The sequence below is a fragment of the Phodopus roborovskii genome, unplaced genomic scaffold, assembly GCF_943737965.1.
Source record: "Phodopus roborovskii unplaced genomic scaffold, PHOROB, whole genome shotgun sequence".
In the NCBI taxonomy this organism is placed as follows: domain Eukaryota; kingdom Metazoa; phylum Chordata; class Mammalia; order Rodentia; family Cricetidae; genus Phodopus; species Phodopus roborovskii.
The window spans coordinates 1,104,194-1,121,810 of NW_026126409.1; the positions used below are offsets into that span (position 1 = coordinate 1,104,194).

The following is a 17,617-nucleotide window of genomic DNA, read 5'->3' on the forward strand; positions in this document are numbered from 1 at the left end:
AATAAAAGCAGAGAGTGAGTCAAGCACCATCCTTCATCTCTCTGCTTCCTGTATGTGGGTTCTGTGTGACCAGCTTTGGCAGGCTCCTGCCACCATGGGTTCCCTGTCAGGATGGACTGCACTCTCACACCGTGAGCTGAAAGAAATCCTTCATTCCTTAAGTTGCCTTTGCCAGGTACTTTTATCACTTCAATAAGAAACATGGCTAATGTAGATAGGTAAAGGACCCATTCGAGAGAACCAGGAAAATAAAAGGGATAGATGAGAACAGAGCAAAGATTCTGCTGAGTCATGGAAACATAGATAAAAGGTGGGTCTTATAAAACCGTAACAGTACAAACCACATGGAATGTTTCAAGAAACAGTTGACTATAACCCTAATTTCAAAGTTTTCTTATTGGAGTGCACACCAGCCTCTATGTTGGTACGTTGTGCATTTGACTGCTGCACACAACAACTGTAGCACCGTTCTACTTCTGTTAAAAGGCAAATTAAAAGAAAGCTAGCACAGACAGGGTTAGCTATGGGCAAAGTTCCTTCCTCCCAGGAAAAATGACACTGCATGACTAACAGACTCCCTGGTCACTTGCCATCCCAATTTTGGCCCCACCTCATTGATCTGAACAAGAATGGCTGGAGGTTTGAGTTAAGGCTGATGCAGGGCCAGAGACTCCTGACTGAATAAATCTGTGTTGACAGGCTAGACAGCATTACTTGGACTGTTTTTCCCATATCCAAGTTTTATTTCATTGTGAGGGTGCAAACTGTAACAGGAAACAAGTCCATGAAACATGTGTGGGATCTGTGATTACATAAACTCTTGCACTATTTTTCTGAGAGATATGTAAAAAGTTACCATATATTCAGTTACTTTGACATTTATTATGTCACAGTTCTAAAAGCTACAAGGCGCAAATAATGGTGTGGATAAGCATAAGTATAGAGTTTCAGGGAGAATCTAGCCCCGAGTACTGTTGTCTTCCATAATTCTTGGCTTCCCCTGATCACAGCTGCATCACTCACTCTGTTTCTGTGGTCCCTTAGTCTTCATCTTTCTATGTCTATTTCTAAATCTCTCTTCCTTGTACAGATACCAGTCTTTAGAGTCAGGGCTACCCTACTTCACTTACCTGCAAAGACCCTATTTTTATATCTGATCACAACATGTACAGGGAGGTAAGTACTTCATGTATCTTTGGTGTGGGACACCATTAACTCTCAATAGCTGGTATTCAAACCACTCACTCTGTTCTGCTCTTTGTAGCATGAATACATCATTCCTTACATGGCCATGCACAGCATCTTTTATATTTATTCACAGATGAAGGTAAAGGAGGCAAAGCAAAATGGGGAACAAGCTATACAATGTGACTCCCTACTGTTACTGTGTGTGTTGTTTTGTTGTTGTTGTTGTTGTTGTTTGTACATGCTACATCTCTCATCCCAGCTGTTAATACTTCTCTTTCAATTCCCAATTGGGCCTTGCTTTTCTGTCTCCTAAATGTTGGCTCCAACACATACAGAAATAGTTGTCTTTTGATGATAATCTTGGCCCCAAGAGAAGATGTTTTTTCTAGCATTTTAAAGCTAAGACGGAAGTTCATATGAGCAGGTGACTGAGACTTTTGACTGGATACAAAAGAGGTAACATGTAGATCACAAAACAGTTCACACATGTTTTTTGTTTGTTTTTGTTTTTTGTTTTTTGAGTAACACATTAACTGCTAAAAAAAAAAAACATTTCAATTTACCCTTGTTATTTATCTTATATACAGCATTACGGTCATATCTTTCAAGGTCCTATACTTCATATTAGAATGTTGCTGAAATGGATACACTTCTCCCTTTTCCTTTCAGAATGAGGATGGAGGAGAGGTCATATTCTCTTGACTTGAACTCCAGCATTTATGCAGAATTGAGGTTTCAATTAACCTCACAGACATTGTTCACTCTTGGCTCTGTCACAGAGTGATTTTGGCATCACAGGCAACTGTTCACCTCAAAGGTGTCTCTCCAGAGGAGAACCTGGCTGAAGGCTGATGTCGATGAGAGCTGTCACTCAAATAGCTCCAGGTAGTCAGGTAGCTTGTCTTGCTGACCACAGGGGTACATCAAGAGTTCCTTCCCCAGGGAGGTTATGGGCTCTTCCTGTCAATCAAAGCACAGGATCATGTGGCAGCTGTGTAGTAGATACCCTTGCTACCTCCTCAGAATATCACTCCTCTACTCTAGGCTTGTGCAAACCTATATTGGCCTATGGCAGTCTTAAAAGGGATTTTGCTCTAGGCAGCTCCCCTTTCCTGCTAGAGCCTAAATTCTAGCAAAGGATGGTCCACAGAAATGACCAGTATGTTCATCTCCAGTATTGTTAGCTCCTGTGGGATATCTCTGAGTATGTCAGGAGGATATGATAAAGGACACAGAATTAAGATTCCTCATTATCGGGAGAATTATCTGCCACCCCTCCCATTGCTTGCTTTACTATGTATCTATAGGGCAATAATTCCCAAGATAAATTAGGCATATGTGTGGCTTCACCTTGTGATATTCCACCAAATCTGCCAGGGTGGCATGCTGCAGCTGGTCCACACCCAGGAAGCTGTAAGAGTCGGCAGATGCATCTATGAGGAAATGTTTGCAGCCCTCCTCAGACAGGTAGGACAGGGCATAGCCCTTGATCTTTTCACTGACTCGGATCAGAAAACTGCCAGGCACACCTGTACTCAGAAGTTCATTTGCTTTTTTTAGTGTGAGAATCCCTGTGGAAAGGGAAATAAAAGTCATTTTAGCAAAGTCTGTGTATGCCACTCCTTTGTTGCCCCTCACTGTATCAGTAGAGTTTGGTGGTAGGAAGAACTATTCCATGTGTATTTTGAGGTCTTTTGGAATCACTAAAACAAACAAATAAACAAGCAAACAAAACCCTTGGTATTTGGTAACCAGACAAACACAAAACAAATAGAGTTTGTCAATTTGACACATGATGGGGGGGGTCACACTGGAAGAAGGACTCCTCAATTGAAGAATTTCCTCTGTCAAGCAGGTCTGTGGAGTCATTTTCTTGAGTAATGATTGATGTGGGAGGGTTCAGCCCTCTTTCAGTGTGCCACCCCTGGAATATAGTACTGAGTTGTATAAGAAACCATACTGAGCAAGCCAGTAAGCAGCCTTCCTTCTTGGTCCCCGCTTCAGTTTCTGCTTCCAAATTCCTGTCATAAGTTCCTGTCTTGCCTTCCCTCAATGACGTATTGAGATTTGGGAGTTACAAGGGAATAAGCTCTTTCTTCCCCAAGTTGCTTTTGTTCAGTGTTTTAATCAGAGAAGCAACCCACGACAGATAGTAAAAGAATATATTTACAAACAGTCTTACTTAGAGATCCATTTGGATTGACACAAGCTGTCTACCACTTATGAAGGTCTGGTGCGTTATCTTGAGGGATTCGTCAGATCCAAAGTAAACTTCAGATGCTCTTGTAGGGCCACTACTGTCTATCAGTGAGGACTCACATCTGGGAAGTGACACCTTGCTCTAAAACAGCAGGTCTCACACAGAATCATATGGGAGACTAAAGCACACTGTGGTGAAGTTAATGTGGTTTGCATAGACGATGAACTGAAAGGGAAAGACCCACCCTGAGTGTGGGTAACACTATCCTATTTGCTAGTAGATGAGATGGAAAAGAGGAGAAAGATAGCTGAGGGCTTGAATTTTTTCTCTACTTCCTGATCCAATATGATGTGACATATTCCCCATGCTAGTGTTTCCTGGTCCGTGATGAAGTGAAGAGCCTGCCCCTCATTCCCACTGCCAATGTTTCTCTGTATGGGTGGTACTGCTATTCACAGGGCAGAGGTCAGGGCTTCTACTGAACATGCACAAAACAGTTGGGTACTATAAAAATTATTCAGTACAAAGCATCAATGGTGCTAAAGTTGAAACAGCCTAGTCTAGGAGGCCCTGCAAGTTAGTGGCAGAACCAGAAGATACCCTGATCTGCTGAGTGCTGGATACCAGTACTGGGTCTTCTGAATTCCACTAAAACTGATCTTCAATGTATGTATCCACTGGTCTTTGAAAGGCTAGAGCTTAACTTGTGATATGTGTTTGTGTGTGTGTGTGTGTGTGTGTGTGTGTGTGTGTGTGTGTGTGTGTGTGTTTTCCGATGTGATAAGCTCTACATACACCCAGAACACAATGTTTAAAAAAATCTATAAATAGATTTTTAATAAGGGGAGGAATTTGAAAAGCCTCATCCCCTGCCCCAAGCCAAGATGAACCCAACACTTCTCCTACCTGCTCTTTGCCCATCACTGTTGAGGAAGACGAAAACCCAGCATGAGTGCATGTATCAAGCACTGGGGATGGGAAGGTGCTGATAGATCCCTCTACTAAGATAGGAAATGGCATCCAAAAGGGAAGCATCTCAAGGCATCTCTCCCATAGACCCCAGCTCTATTGTTGTGCCTCTCAGAAAGGTTGCTGATTCATGTCTACCATAAACATCCACCACAGTTGAAATATGAGATAGCCTCTTCCTGCCCACCAAACACACCCTAGTTCATGTCTCAAATGTTTGGTTCCTGGATGCTGGTGCCATTTGGGGACATTGTAAAACTTTGGGAGCTAGAGCCCAACTGGAGGAAGTAACTTGAGGGCTGCCCATTTGTTTATTTTCTTCCTCTGTTTCCTATCTACCATGAAATTAGAACTTTCCCTACATGCTCCTGTTATCAAATGGTCTGCCTATGTTCACAGTGCCAAACAATGACTGACTTGAACCCTCTAAGATGAGGAATAAATATTGTCTTCTCTAGGTTGTTCTTTGAGGCATCTTTGGTAGCAGCAACACAAAGTATGAACATTCAACCTGTCAGTCATTGTTCTATATTTTCTTTTGTGACACATGGGTGACAGTGGCCCTGCAGTTACTGAATGAGCTTCTTAGTTCAGAAGCTCAAATAATGGCCCAGCAGACACAGACTTCTTCCTTGCACTGTCTCTTTTGCCTTTCTTTTGCCTTTTGCCATTGTCTGTTGAATCTCTGGTTCAACAGACAAATTGTGTATAAGCCAAAGATTGTAAGAAAGCCACAAGCAAACACTTTCTGCAAGGACTACCCCATGATCGTGAGTCTTGGAGACAGAAGCATTTATGACAGCAGTTCCAGCCCTGCTGGTGGCTGCTTCCTCTTGCACAGGCTCAGCTTGATCCGCCGGCTTCCCAAACAGCCAGACCCTGGCATCCTTTGTGGTGGCTTCTATCCCATGACCTTCTGCATCACTATTGCCCTTCTGAGATGACCTGGCTTTTTAAGGACAGGCCCAAACAGGACAGCTTTTGCAGTGATTAAGATCTATTTTACCGAAGAACCATGTGTTCCTTGTGCTGCTGTTTCTCAGCACCGTGAGACTGAGCTAAAGGGAAGGCAGAAAGCACAGGCAGGAGAATGGCGTCCTTCTGAAAAGCCGGAACTGAAGCCCTGTTCTTGGGGGGGGGGGCTGTTCTGAACTCTTCACACAAGAGCTCATTTGCTCTATACAGAAACCCATGCCCATATTTACCGCCTCCCCATTCACAAGGGAGAAAGTGCAGCTCACGCCTTGATGTTCTGGAAATTAAATTCCAAAACTCCTTGCCTCTTTTATTTCTCTTCATTTTCACCCTTGTAAGGTAGAAATTAAAGACTAGGACATTAAAAAAACAACAAAACAAAACTGTGTTTTTATGGTATAAAATTAGAAAGCCGCCACACAAAACTGTGTTTTTATGGTATAAAATTAGAAAGCTGCCACACATACCCAGATATAGGGCAGGCCCAGGAAAGACATGAAAAGACCTCACGTGTACACTTCATCCTGATCCTTGGCAGAGAGAACACCTACAACTACAGAAAACAAACACCAACACATTTAACAATAGTGAAAGGGCTGTGGAGATGGCCCAGTGGGTAAAATGCCTGATACACAACTAAAAAGTCCTGAGTTCCTACTCTTAGCACCCAGGCCAAAGCTGGGTGTTGAATCTGAGGCACAGTGCTGGAGAGATGGAGACATGCAGGTACCAAGGACAAGCTGGTCAGCAAGTTACAGGATCAGTGAGCATGGTGTCTCAAAAGCCAAAGTGGAGAGTGACAGAGGAACAAGTTTGACCTCTGCACACCCATGCACAGGCATGCAGGCCAGCACACACATGCACAGAGAAACAGATAACATTGTTATAATGGACAGCAAGGTAGAAGGCAGAACAAGGGAAGCCGATAAGGAAGGTAAATATCACTAACATCAAAAACACAAATGTATGAAATGTCATGAGAAAAACAGTTTTTCTTTAAAAAAAAAAAAAGCCAAAATGGTGGTAAATTTTATATAATGTGACACAATAATAAATGGAAAGATATCTGCATGCCTTGTATCCATGAAAAAATAAACCACAGGTTGGTTGTACATGATATATCAAAAACTCATAAAGGAGAAAAACTAAATTGAAGAGCACTAAAATGAAAAATTGTACCTCAAAATGTGCAGGGTGTTAAAAGATAGATCATAGACCAAAAGTAGGTATAGCCCATATAATTGATAAATGATTAGTATTTAGAATATATAAAATTCTACAGAGCAAAACAAAAATTCAATAAATGTCCTTGGAAAATGATCAAACATCTGAAGAATTATTTACAGCAAACACTCACCCAACAAATACAGGAGGGGTTGAGCTCACTGCACATCAGGGCAAATGCAATCATTAAATCCACTGTGGAGCCACAAGACAGAAGGAAATGAGATAAGGCAACATCAAGCACTGGTAAGTACAGAGAAAAGCAGAAAGTCGGGCATGGCGGCAGGAGTGTACACTAGGGTAATCACACCAGGGCATTCAGCAGTTCTCAGTATGGATTGGGTGTACCTTGTTCAACACACTTATCCACAAGTGTTTCAGGTTTGGGGGTTTTCAGGAGGTCTACAAATTGAGCATTTAGGACCAGAAAATATAGGACAAGAAGCATTCTAAAATCTGAAATATTTGAGCAACAAGTTAGTGCAAGTTCTGGAGTATTTCTGAGCTTTGGCTATTTGGATTAGGAATGTTCAACACACATATTTAAAGATACATATGTCTCTCCTTTCCAGAAATTCAATGTCTAGATAAAGTCTCTGATGAAATTATGCTATATGGGCATGACGAGATGTGCTCAAGAGTGACATTAAGCCATTTATGTAGTACTAACTAGTAAACACATGAGCAGTTGTATTTCAGAGAGAGAAGTATGATCCACCCTCTCTCCATCATGGAAATGTGAAACTCAGTCTTCCTAAAATGGAAGATGAGGATATATAGAGAGACTGCATATTTATTATCCCATTATTTATTTATCGTGTTATTTATTTTGCTTATAACTATGACAAATATTTGTATAGGAACAATTCAACAATGTCATACTTATAAAGTATTATATGGAGCACTCCAGAGTTGTGTTTTCTCGGCAAAGCTCCCAGCAGAATGTTAGTCCTGCTGTGCCTTCTAGCTTTCCAGGACTCCTTCAGACAGAACTGCCCGTTCATACATCAGAATTCTTAATGACATTGGCTAACACTTCCAATAACACTTTCATACCCTGATGTTAAAAAAACAACAACACAGAAATGAAAATGTGACTGCTGTCATAATCACTGACGACAGCATACAGCCACTGTCCGGGGACACAGAAACTACAAAGGTTAATTTCCTGTGCTTATCTTAGAAAGGAAAACTAAGGACAGCAGACAGTCCTGGGAAAAGCACACAGAATCAACCCAATCCTCTGTCAGTCTCTGACAACAGCACAGAGGGAGGGACACTTACAACCCTGCCCCTGGAGGAGGTGGGAGGCCCCCAGGTATGAGCAAAACTACAGTCTCTCCCTCAAACACATTCAAGGACAGCTGGTAGATCTGCTGGGCCACAGCTGCAAAAGCAATAGTCACGGAGAAGCTGCCATGGGTGAGCTGGGGGCTTCAGAAGTGGTTGCTCAGGTTGTGTATTTGGGAACTCATTCTCTGTGATCTATTTATGTGTTTAATGACACGACTGAGAAATGAGATGCCTTAAACATAGAGCAAACCAAGATACTCAATGTGCTAAGTAGAAGAGAATGCCGTGGATGTATCCTTAGGTAAGACGTCCAACTCAGCCATAGGTCATTCCTTCCTTCTTCCTTTTCTGAGTTGGGGTTAGAACTGAGAACTTTGTATATTATCAGCAAATAACTCTGTAGAGCTATCCCCCAGGCACCTAAGCACAGGTCTTAAAGAAACAGCTGACTTTTCTTGAAATGAAATAGTTCTGAGTATTTCACAGTGGAGCCTCGGTTAAGCAAGTCTCTTAAGTCAAATGCTGAAATGATCAGCTGATTCGGTCTGGGGACTCTAAACACTCCACCTTCCAGAGCATTGGAAAGAACAGATCAAAGTCCCAGGATTCAAGATCAAAAGGCTCCAGATTCTCATTTAAAAGATGAGGAAATTTGGGCTCAAGTTGGACAGCTATAGAAAGAGACCACTTGTTTCTTCATGGCCACTCATCTAGTTAAGAAAGAGCGGCTTATAGCTGGCTTTCTGCCTGCTAACCCTGCCTCACTACATCAAACTGCCCCACTGACTTTCCAGGGGAGGAAGACAGTGGCATCACTGAAGTTACACTCTCTCTTCTGAGTCCCCATCTACCCTGGCATGCTGTATTTGCGGTGAAAAATTGACCCTCATCATGTGCAGTGGCCATGAATGCCTACTGCTTTCCAAGTAGACACAAGAAGGCAGCTCTTTGGAAAGAACTGAGAAAATGCTTTGTGGACATACTGTGAAAGAATCCTAGCACAGCACAAATAAGGGTGTGTGTGGGGGGGGCTTACTGTTTGTCTTTCTCTGAGCAAGCACTGTTTGATGTGCCAACAGAGATGGTCTCTGTACTCACCATGGAACCAGGGAGCAATGGTGTCTGAGTTTTTCTGGTAACCAGCACGGAATGGCAATTGTTCCTCTTTGAACCATCGGATGATGTCTTCCTGGGTGGAGCTGGACTCTGTCCTTATCACTCCCTGATTCCTGCCATGGGTAAGATGAGTCTCCAGTTAGAGCTAACTAATTTGAAATAGTGTCCTCCACTCTGCTGTATTCATAGACCAATGTGTTGCTCAGCCTCCATCAAAGAGTCTTCCCTATCCAGCAGATGGGAACATATTCTGAGGCTCACAGCCAGACATTGTTCAGCTGTAAATGTCTTCATCACATCCCTACCCTCAGGGCTCAGGAAGCCATGTGGAAAAGGACACAGGAAGAGTGTAATAGCTACGGGGGAGGGGGGGATGGATGACACTAAGAAGAGTGTCTCCTAGACACAACAGGACTGACACACACATGAGCTCACAGAGATGGTGGCAGCATGCACTGGGCCTGCACAGGTCTGAGTCAGCTGGGATCCAGTGCTCAGTGTGGGAAGTGGACAAGCGCTCCCATTCCTAACCCAGACCAACTAACAAAGGGGAAAAAATCAGTTTTCTCACAGGTGTACAAACCACACTTAAAGGAAGCAGGCCCCATGCCCAGAAGCAAATGCCTACATAAAATGAACTTGATGGTGTTCTAGGAATTTTTCTTTTGTCTTATAATACTTTGTTTGGGCTGTTTTGTTTTTGTTTGTTTGTTTGTTTGTTTGGTTGGTTGGTTGGTTTTTTGTTTGTTTTGTTTTTGTTTTTGTTTTTTATCTCGCTGGTCTTTGTATTATATATTATGATTTCCAATTTTATGTTTTTAATGTTTGTCATACTTTTTCACTGTTTAAGTTATTTATTTTATATTCTGGTTTGTTAACTTTTCTGTTTGCCTGCTTGTTTTCTAAGGATAGAGAGAAAGAAGATATAGAGTTGGATGGGTAGAGATGTAAAGAGACCTGGGAGGAAATGAGTGAGGGGAAACTTGACAAGAATAAGTAGTGAGATATCCATCCCACCCACGCCCGTTATACTGACCACGCCCATTGGGATGTGGGAACAGGTGTGGGCCTGACCAGTGGACTCTAGGTCTATATGGGTCCTGACCAGGAAACTCTCTCTTACTTCTGGGGCCAAAGACAGAGAAGACCAGAGGACGTCCTTGGAGCAGGAACCTGAGGTGGTCGTCTGTTTCTTATGTAAGTGAATTCCCCCTGAATAAACTTCAATCAGCCTGTATTGTGTCTCAGAATCTTATTACTTGCTTTAAGAATATATTGTATAAATTTTCAATAAAAGAAAGCTTATGGTAATTTATGATAATCGGATTATAGATGTGATATTTTTATTGTGCTAAAGAAGAATTAAAGTTTTAACTGTAATCTAAGGGAAAAAATAAATAATCCATCATACGTATGCATATATCATATAGCTTCACACATACGTGTGTGTGTATATATATATATAGTATATATATGTGTGTGTGTGCGTGTATGTGTGTGTATACATATCTATGCACATACAATTGGACTGCATCAATTCAAACAATGGAGAACTGGAAATATTTCAAGAAAAAAGTTTCTACTATATTAAACATATACAGATATTTTTGCTTGTCATTATTTCCCAAACAACACTGTATAAATGTTTATTTATTTATAGGCACTTACATTAGTCATTATAAGTGATTTAGAGATTATTTAAAATACAGGGAGATTATGCATGCTTTACATGCAATATTGCACATTTGGCACCATTTTATACAAGGGGCTTGGGTGTCCTTCACATTTTGCTCTCATTAAGGGGTCTTGGGAAGTCCCCATACAACTTTATACAGAGAGGGAGAGCTGAAGCGGAAGAAGGAAGAGGGGGCAGGAATGGGAGGGGGGGAGAAGAGAAGGGATACAGAGGTGGGAGAAGAGAATTATATGCATTTCCATTTCCAACATGTAATCACGAGGTAGAGTTAATGGTAGGTTGGGCCCCTGACATGCCACCATTGTATAGTACTTCAGGATCAGAGAGAGGTAAACACATTCATCTGTCTGGTCCTAAAGGACCAGTCATAGCAATTACCACTACTGTGTTACATTCAAATTCACTTTACTATGGGTTAGAAGTTCCACTAGCTTCCAATTAACATTTGAAAAAAGGAGCATTCAGAAGTCCAGCTATTTTCCTAGAGAGAAAGGATGCACAAACAAAGGCAAGCACATGTAATGAGATAGCTGCCTCTCTAACTTGTTCATCGCTTGCTTTTCCTCTTCTTCCTCGGTTTCTGCTCATCTTCCTCGCTTGCTTCTTCTCTCACACTTTGAGGAGGATTATTTGTACTAAAAGATGCTCTTGGAAGAAAAGGGGAAAGGAAATGAGTCTGCAAACCAGGGAGGGAAGGTAAGTAAACTCAGTATCAGAAGGGGCTTCTGGAATGGGTGGGTTCTACTACATAAGGCAGATCTGCAAGGTAATAAACTTATTTTCAAATCCTGCTCAAGAGGCTGCTAGATGAGCAGAATCTAACTCTAAAAGAAAGAGACTAAATGAACTACTGGAATTTCCTGTCATACAAATTAACATGGCTCCTTGTGATTCTGCTGTCAGCATATCATATCATGGGTTCCACGTGGCATGTCAGCGCTGCAAACATCCATGCATATATGCAAATATAGGTGTATTATCACTTATCAGAGGATTTTAGAGAAAATGTCTTATAATATTTGACTTTCCCAGGAAGCACACCTGGCATCCATATGAGGTTATATGACAAATTATCACACTACTTTCCACATTAGCTTCCTTTTCTCAGAGATGGAGTAAAATTCCACATACATAGGACAGGCTAGTGTCTATCTTCCTCTGGGCTGGTTCCTGGCTGACCTGTGTCTTAGCTGCCCAGAGTCGCCTCATCCACTGACAAAAGCTCTTTGTGAAGTGTCTTAAGTTGGAAAAAAATGATCTGGATACAACCAACAAGAACTGTCACCTACCCTTTAAAAGGCCACCTTCATTGTAACCCATAAAATACTTTAAAAACTATAGAAAAGGAGCATTGTGTGAGCCATATCCCTTGCTTCTCCATGAAGGTGCCAGAAAACAAGAAAAAGCTGTTCACGAAAGCCTGCGGCCAGTTACACTAGGCAGAGCCCTGTGCAGGAGTTTATTTGTGACGTATTTCCTGACTTTATTTTTAGCTGTAAGTGAAAAATAAAAAATAAAAACTCATTTCCCAAAATGTGTACAGGGTCATTTAATATTGGTCATCACATCTCAATATGGAACTTTCAGTGGAATAAGGAGAAATAATTATAGTAGGAAAAATAATTCACCCTTGTGTTTCCTCTGAGGTCATAATCCCCATTTAGAAAAAATAATTTAAAAAACTTAAAAAAAAAAAAACAGAGATTATTTGCTGCATTTGCCAAACTCTTTTAACAGAGAAGTATTTTTAGTTTTTCTTTCAGAAGGCAGTTCCAGTGCAGTCTGGATCATATAATCAGTAGTTTATCTTAAACATTTCTTTCTAAATATTAGAATATTAAGGCTAAAGATATAGCTCAGTGGTACAGTGCTTGCCTAACATGTAAGAGGCTCTGGGTTTGATCACTACTACAAGCAAACAAATAAATATTAGTATATTGACAATTCTATATACCAGTAGTCATTTAAAAATGAATTTGTTAGTAAACATGAGTGATGGGGTTTTATTCCAGGTATCACTATATTCTTTTGTTTCTTGTTTTTTGCCTACCAGCATGTGTTGTGCCTAGAAGGTAAAGGTACTTTCATCACTAAATAGAGACTTGGTTCCAAGATGGAGTATTTTGAAATCCTGAAAATATTAATTGGCTCTGCATCTTAGAAAGATGCCATCAAACCCTGACTCTTCAGCAATAGAAAGCAGACCCAGGAATGTGGATGGAGTCTTCTTACCTACAGGATCCTACTTTGTTATTTTTTAACCACTAGGGGCAATGTTGAGCATCATACATCCTGCCATCAATGCTTCCTTTTCCTTTCAGCTTTCTGCACTGGGTAGAGGAGAAACAGGAAATCACCTAACTAGATATCTTCATCCTGTGGCTGGGTTCTAATTATAGCCACTGTAGATATCTTACAAGAGAGAAAGCAGGGTTAGAGGCAAGCCTGCATTGACCTAAGCAGCAATCCAGTACCCCCACCACCACCACCACGTCCCAAGACACACAGCTTTAATCAGCCAACCCAGTGCTATGAAGCTATCTGTGTGGTTTCTTACCCTAAAGACTTCGGAGGATTTCCTAGTGGGTACAGGAACTGGGGCTTCGGGGGAAGAGGCGGTCTTCTGGGCTTCTGTGGACCAGTTAGAGGGTTCTGTAGTCCCTCTCCACTCCTACCCCTTTGGGATAGCCTCTTGTAGTCTTCCCGTGCTTGTTTAGCTAAGGACCGTCGCTTCTCATCAGCTGCCTTGGATTTTCGCACTAGAAAGACAACAATGTCTGAGGAATTCCTCTGGGCTTGCCCACAGACACAGGATCTCAGCCCTGCACAGTGGTGCCTGGGGAAGGCTCCTGGCAGAGTTGGCCTTGTGTTAAATATTAGCAATCACTCCTGTACCTACTATCACATGTTAAGGGCTCTCTTGTGATCGCTGCAGCATTCCTATCTGCATTTCGGAGCTCAAGGCTTTCTGAGCTCAAGGCTTTCTGAGAAGAAGAAAGAAAAACAAAGGATAAAAAGAGAAGGGGATGATACATAACAAGACTGTTTCTGCACTTAGTAAGACTAAACTGTGAGGCCTGGTTGGAGAGACAAGGAACACTAGAGGCCAGAACCACACCCCTGATACATGCATGGTTAGGATGAAGTGCATCTCTACTCACCACATCTCTGACACATGTGGTCAGCATGCAGTGCATCCCAAGTCATGAACAAAGACTAGGAAGGACTTCTCTGTAGCAGGTGAATTAGGAAAAGAACAGCAAGGCTTGACATATCTAGGGACCACCATAGGCTTAATTGAATTGGCCAAACAGACAGAAAGTAAAGGATTTTTTTTTTCCATAAACATGTTGTGGAGAATTTCAGAACAATATGTAAAAGTACAAACACTTTGCAGGATTCCTTTTAACATTAATTAATTTCTAAAATAGAGGGGTTTGTCATGTTTTAGCCATGTAGTGTTAAAGATTAATGCAGGATATAGTAACTCTCTACTTTCAGGGCAGTGAGATTTGAGACATGGTTTCTCTATATAGCCTTGGCTATCCCAGAACTTGCTCTGTAGACCAGGCTGGCCTGGAACCCAGAGATCTGCCTGCCTCTGCCTCTTCAGTGCTGGGGTTAAACGGATACATCACTACTGCCTGCCTTCAATGTTTCAGGAAGTTTTGGTTTGTTTTTCTTTTTTGCAATAACCATTTTCATTGAATTTTTAAAAAATAATTCAGGCATTGTGGGTTAGATATTGTCATGTTTAACATTGAAGACACACTAAAAACTTCATCATACAAGAGTTTCAGTGCTTAGCACAATAAGGCCACAAACTTTTAGCATAATTGATTTTAATGGAACTGCAGACTAATTCAAGACCCTTAGAAGCCTGAGAATCTTGGTGCTTAGATTCTGCCTGCCTCTCTATCCCAAGTGACTATCAGGTAATCGAGTCTTCTCTGTTGGTGCCAAGCAAAGATTCCAATCCATTCTTCAGCCTGGGTTGCCTGTCCTCTGCCTGTCCTGCCATCCTGGTTTGGCCCTGGCAGTACAAGCTCAAAAGAGGGTCAATGTTGGGTCAGAGGCATAGAGTCATGAGAGTGATCCACATACACCCTACCTTTCAATTGTGTATGCTTTGTATTACAAAGTTACATTGTGGAATATTATTTTAATATATGTTAACATTCATTTATGCTGTGGAATATTTGTTTAATGATGCTAAGATGTGTTGCATTCTTTTATATTGTATGTGTTTAACTATGTGAAGTGGTGTTAATATGCTTGGCTGAAACACCTGATTGGTCTAATAAAGAGCTGAATGGTCAATAGCAAGGCAGGCAAGAGAAAGAATAGGCAGGGCTGGCAAGCAGAGAGAACAAACAGAAGGCGAAGGATGTAAGAGGGGGAGCAAAAGAGCAGGAAAAAAAAGGGATAGAGGACACCAAGAGCCAGCTACCTAGCTACACAGCTTATTCTAGCTTACACAGAGTAAGAAAAAAAGAAAGGTATATAGATTAGAGAGAGATAAAAGCCCAGAGGCTAAAGGAAGATGGGATAACGTAAGTTAAGAAAAGCTGGCTAGAAACAAGCCAAGCTAAGGTGAAAAGCAAAACAGAATAAGAAGTAAAATTCAAATGAATAATTTAAAATCCAGCTTCTCCAAGAAATTTTCACCACTCTTTCCTTCATAATTCAGATGTTTAAAATAGTGATATTTTATACTACTTATAATGTTTTCTTCTCCAAGAAAGGGACATACTTTAATGTCATTGAACATTCTTCAAGGAATTTTTTCCACAGCTATATACAATTTCACCATACAGAAACATCATAACTTAACAGTTATCTTTACACAGTTATGATGTTTCTGAAAGCCATTCTGCTACTCAGGCACCTGAGTAGCTTCTTGATAACATTTGAGTGACAACTTGATGGATGCACTCTCTGTGCCTCCCGGATGAATCGTTGAGGTGTAGAGGAACAGTGGAGAGCCTGGATGGTGCTTCTGAGGCCCCCGGGTACTCACAAGATGCCTGCCATTCTGAATCCTCCTTCCAACTCTTGTATATCTGCTTGGTTTTCTCATCCTCTGTTTGTTTCACTTCTTCGTCTTCTTTTTTCTTTACGGGTTCTTTAGTCTGTTTGAAAATAAAAATAGAGATGGGAGTTGTGAAAGAAAGGGACAGTTTCTGTAAGAGGGCATAAGGCACCTGAGGTTCCATTTAACAGTATCTGACCTGCTAGGGAGGTACTTGGTGTCAGCAATGCTTCAGCTACCTCAATGTGGGACTCTAGACTGTTCCTGCTGCCCTTGCAGGCTGTTTCCCCAAAAGTGAGAAGGAATGTCACATAGAGTTACTGTGAGCATCCATGTTTTTAGGAGTGCCTGGCACAGTGCATAGCACATAGGAGCCTTTTTCCAAGCAGTCCTTCCCTAGACAGGGCACTTAGCTATCCCAAATATACTTCCTGATGTAACCATGCGGAGTCATGGAGCCAGTGTAGACACTGACCTGCTGTTGCTAACAAGCTCCCAAGAGCAATCTTAACTGGGTAGTGTATAAATGTTCCCCAACCTTGCACCCAAATAGGAGAATGTGATATGTGATTTGGGGTGCTCAAAAAAAGGAGTGAAGTGCTTTATTTGCCCTTGAAAATGCACAAAAAGTATCACCTTTGAAAAAGGGAAATAAATACACCACAGTGTGAGTTCAAGTTCGGCGCAAACAATTTTGTGATACCGTGTCTCAAAATTAAGAGGGTCATGAACACAGGTTAGCCACAGACCAGCTTTGTGAAAACTCTATTCCTGGCTTGCCTAGCATGTGCAAAGCTCTAAGCTCAATCCCCCTTGCTACAGGAGGACGAGGAGGGGGAGGAGGACTACAAAAATTATGATGATGACTTTCCAGCTACAAAGATGGATCCAATGTGTAAAGTACTTGCTGTATGAACTTGAAGACCTGAGTTTGAATCTCTGGTATCCATGCAGTAGCTGGGCCTAGGGGCATGTACCTGTAACTTCAGCACTGGCAGGATAGAAACAGGTGGATACTGGGGCAAACAGCATGTTCTAGGTTAAGTGAGAGACAACATCTCAAAAAAATATATGAAGCCATTAGAAGAAGACATCCATTGCCTTCCTCTGGCTTCTATATGCTCATATATTGGCAAGTGCATCCTCTCCCAGGTAGATATCACAAACACACACACACACACACACACACACACACACACAAACACCATCCCATCCCCAGTGTGCACAAAGATTTCCTTGTCATAAAAGCATTTTACCACAATTAAAATCAAATCCTGGTTTGGATCACTGTAGGAAACCATTGACCACCATCATTAAGGCAGATATGCTCTGAATCTGTGCTTAACTATTTTTTGAGCACATCTTCAACTTTTACATTTTTCTTACATTGTTTTCCTGCATAGAGCCACACTCTCATTGTTGGTGTCACAGTGTTTTATAAAAACCCAAGGAACAACTTTTGATTCTTAAGGTGACTACTAAAATTTGCCATCTTTTATTGAAGCTATTTATGAGCCTGAAGAGCCTAGCTTGCGATTTTCAAACTTGGACAGAAGGAAGAACACAAACCCTTAAAAGAAGGACTATGTTCATTCAATACAGCTCTTCCTAGGCAGATGTGAACAAACCAGTTATGAAAGAAACATTCTCCCCAAGTCAAGACTCAGCAACACTGGGGATGCTGGAGACACTGGCGGGAACCCAGACAACCAAAAGGCAAATGTGTCAACAAGCCCACCCCAGCACAGGGACCACTCATAGGAGTTCTGCCCCTGGAACTGTTGGCCCAACTTGAAGGCAGATCCACTAAAAAGCTTCCTGCAACCTACCAATTGTTTTTGGCTTATCTAACTTGGGACCAGGCAGTGGTGAGGGTGAGGCGAGGAGTGCTTGTAACTTCTTGTTGCTTCTCCGTCTTGCTTCC

At 41.6% G+C, this 17,617-nt stretch overlaps 1 protein-coding gene across 1 annotated transcript in view; it reads right to left on the reverse strand.

Annotated features, from left to right (window-relative positions):
* Positions 1–720: 720 nt before the first annotated feature.
* The window catches only part of Sh2d4a (SH2 domain containing 4A), a 53,440-nt gene continuing 36,543 nt past the window's right edge, over positions 721–17,617 (reverse strand). Inside the window, exons 4-8 of the mRNA XM_051181928.1 lie at positions 15,682–15,793; positions 13,219–13,420; positions 8,948–9,078; positions 2,539–2,759; positions 721–2,148 (exon numbers count right to left, since the gene is read on the reverse strand). Of these exons, the coding sequence (XP_051037885.1) occupies positions 2,056–2,148; positions 2,539–2,759; positions 8,948–9,078; positions 13,219–13,420; positions 15,682–15,793 (759 nt within the window). The 3' untranslated portion in view covers positions 721–2,055. The remainder of the gene's footprint in view (positions 2,149–2,538; positions 2,760–8,947; positions 9,079–13,218; positions 13,421–15,681; positions 15,794–17,617) is intronic.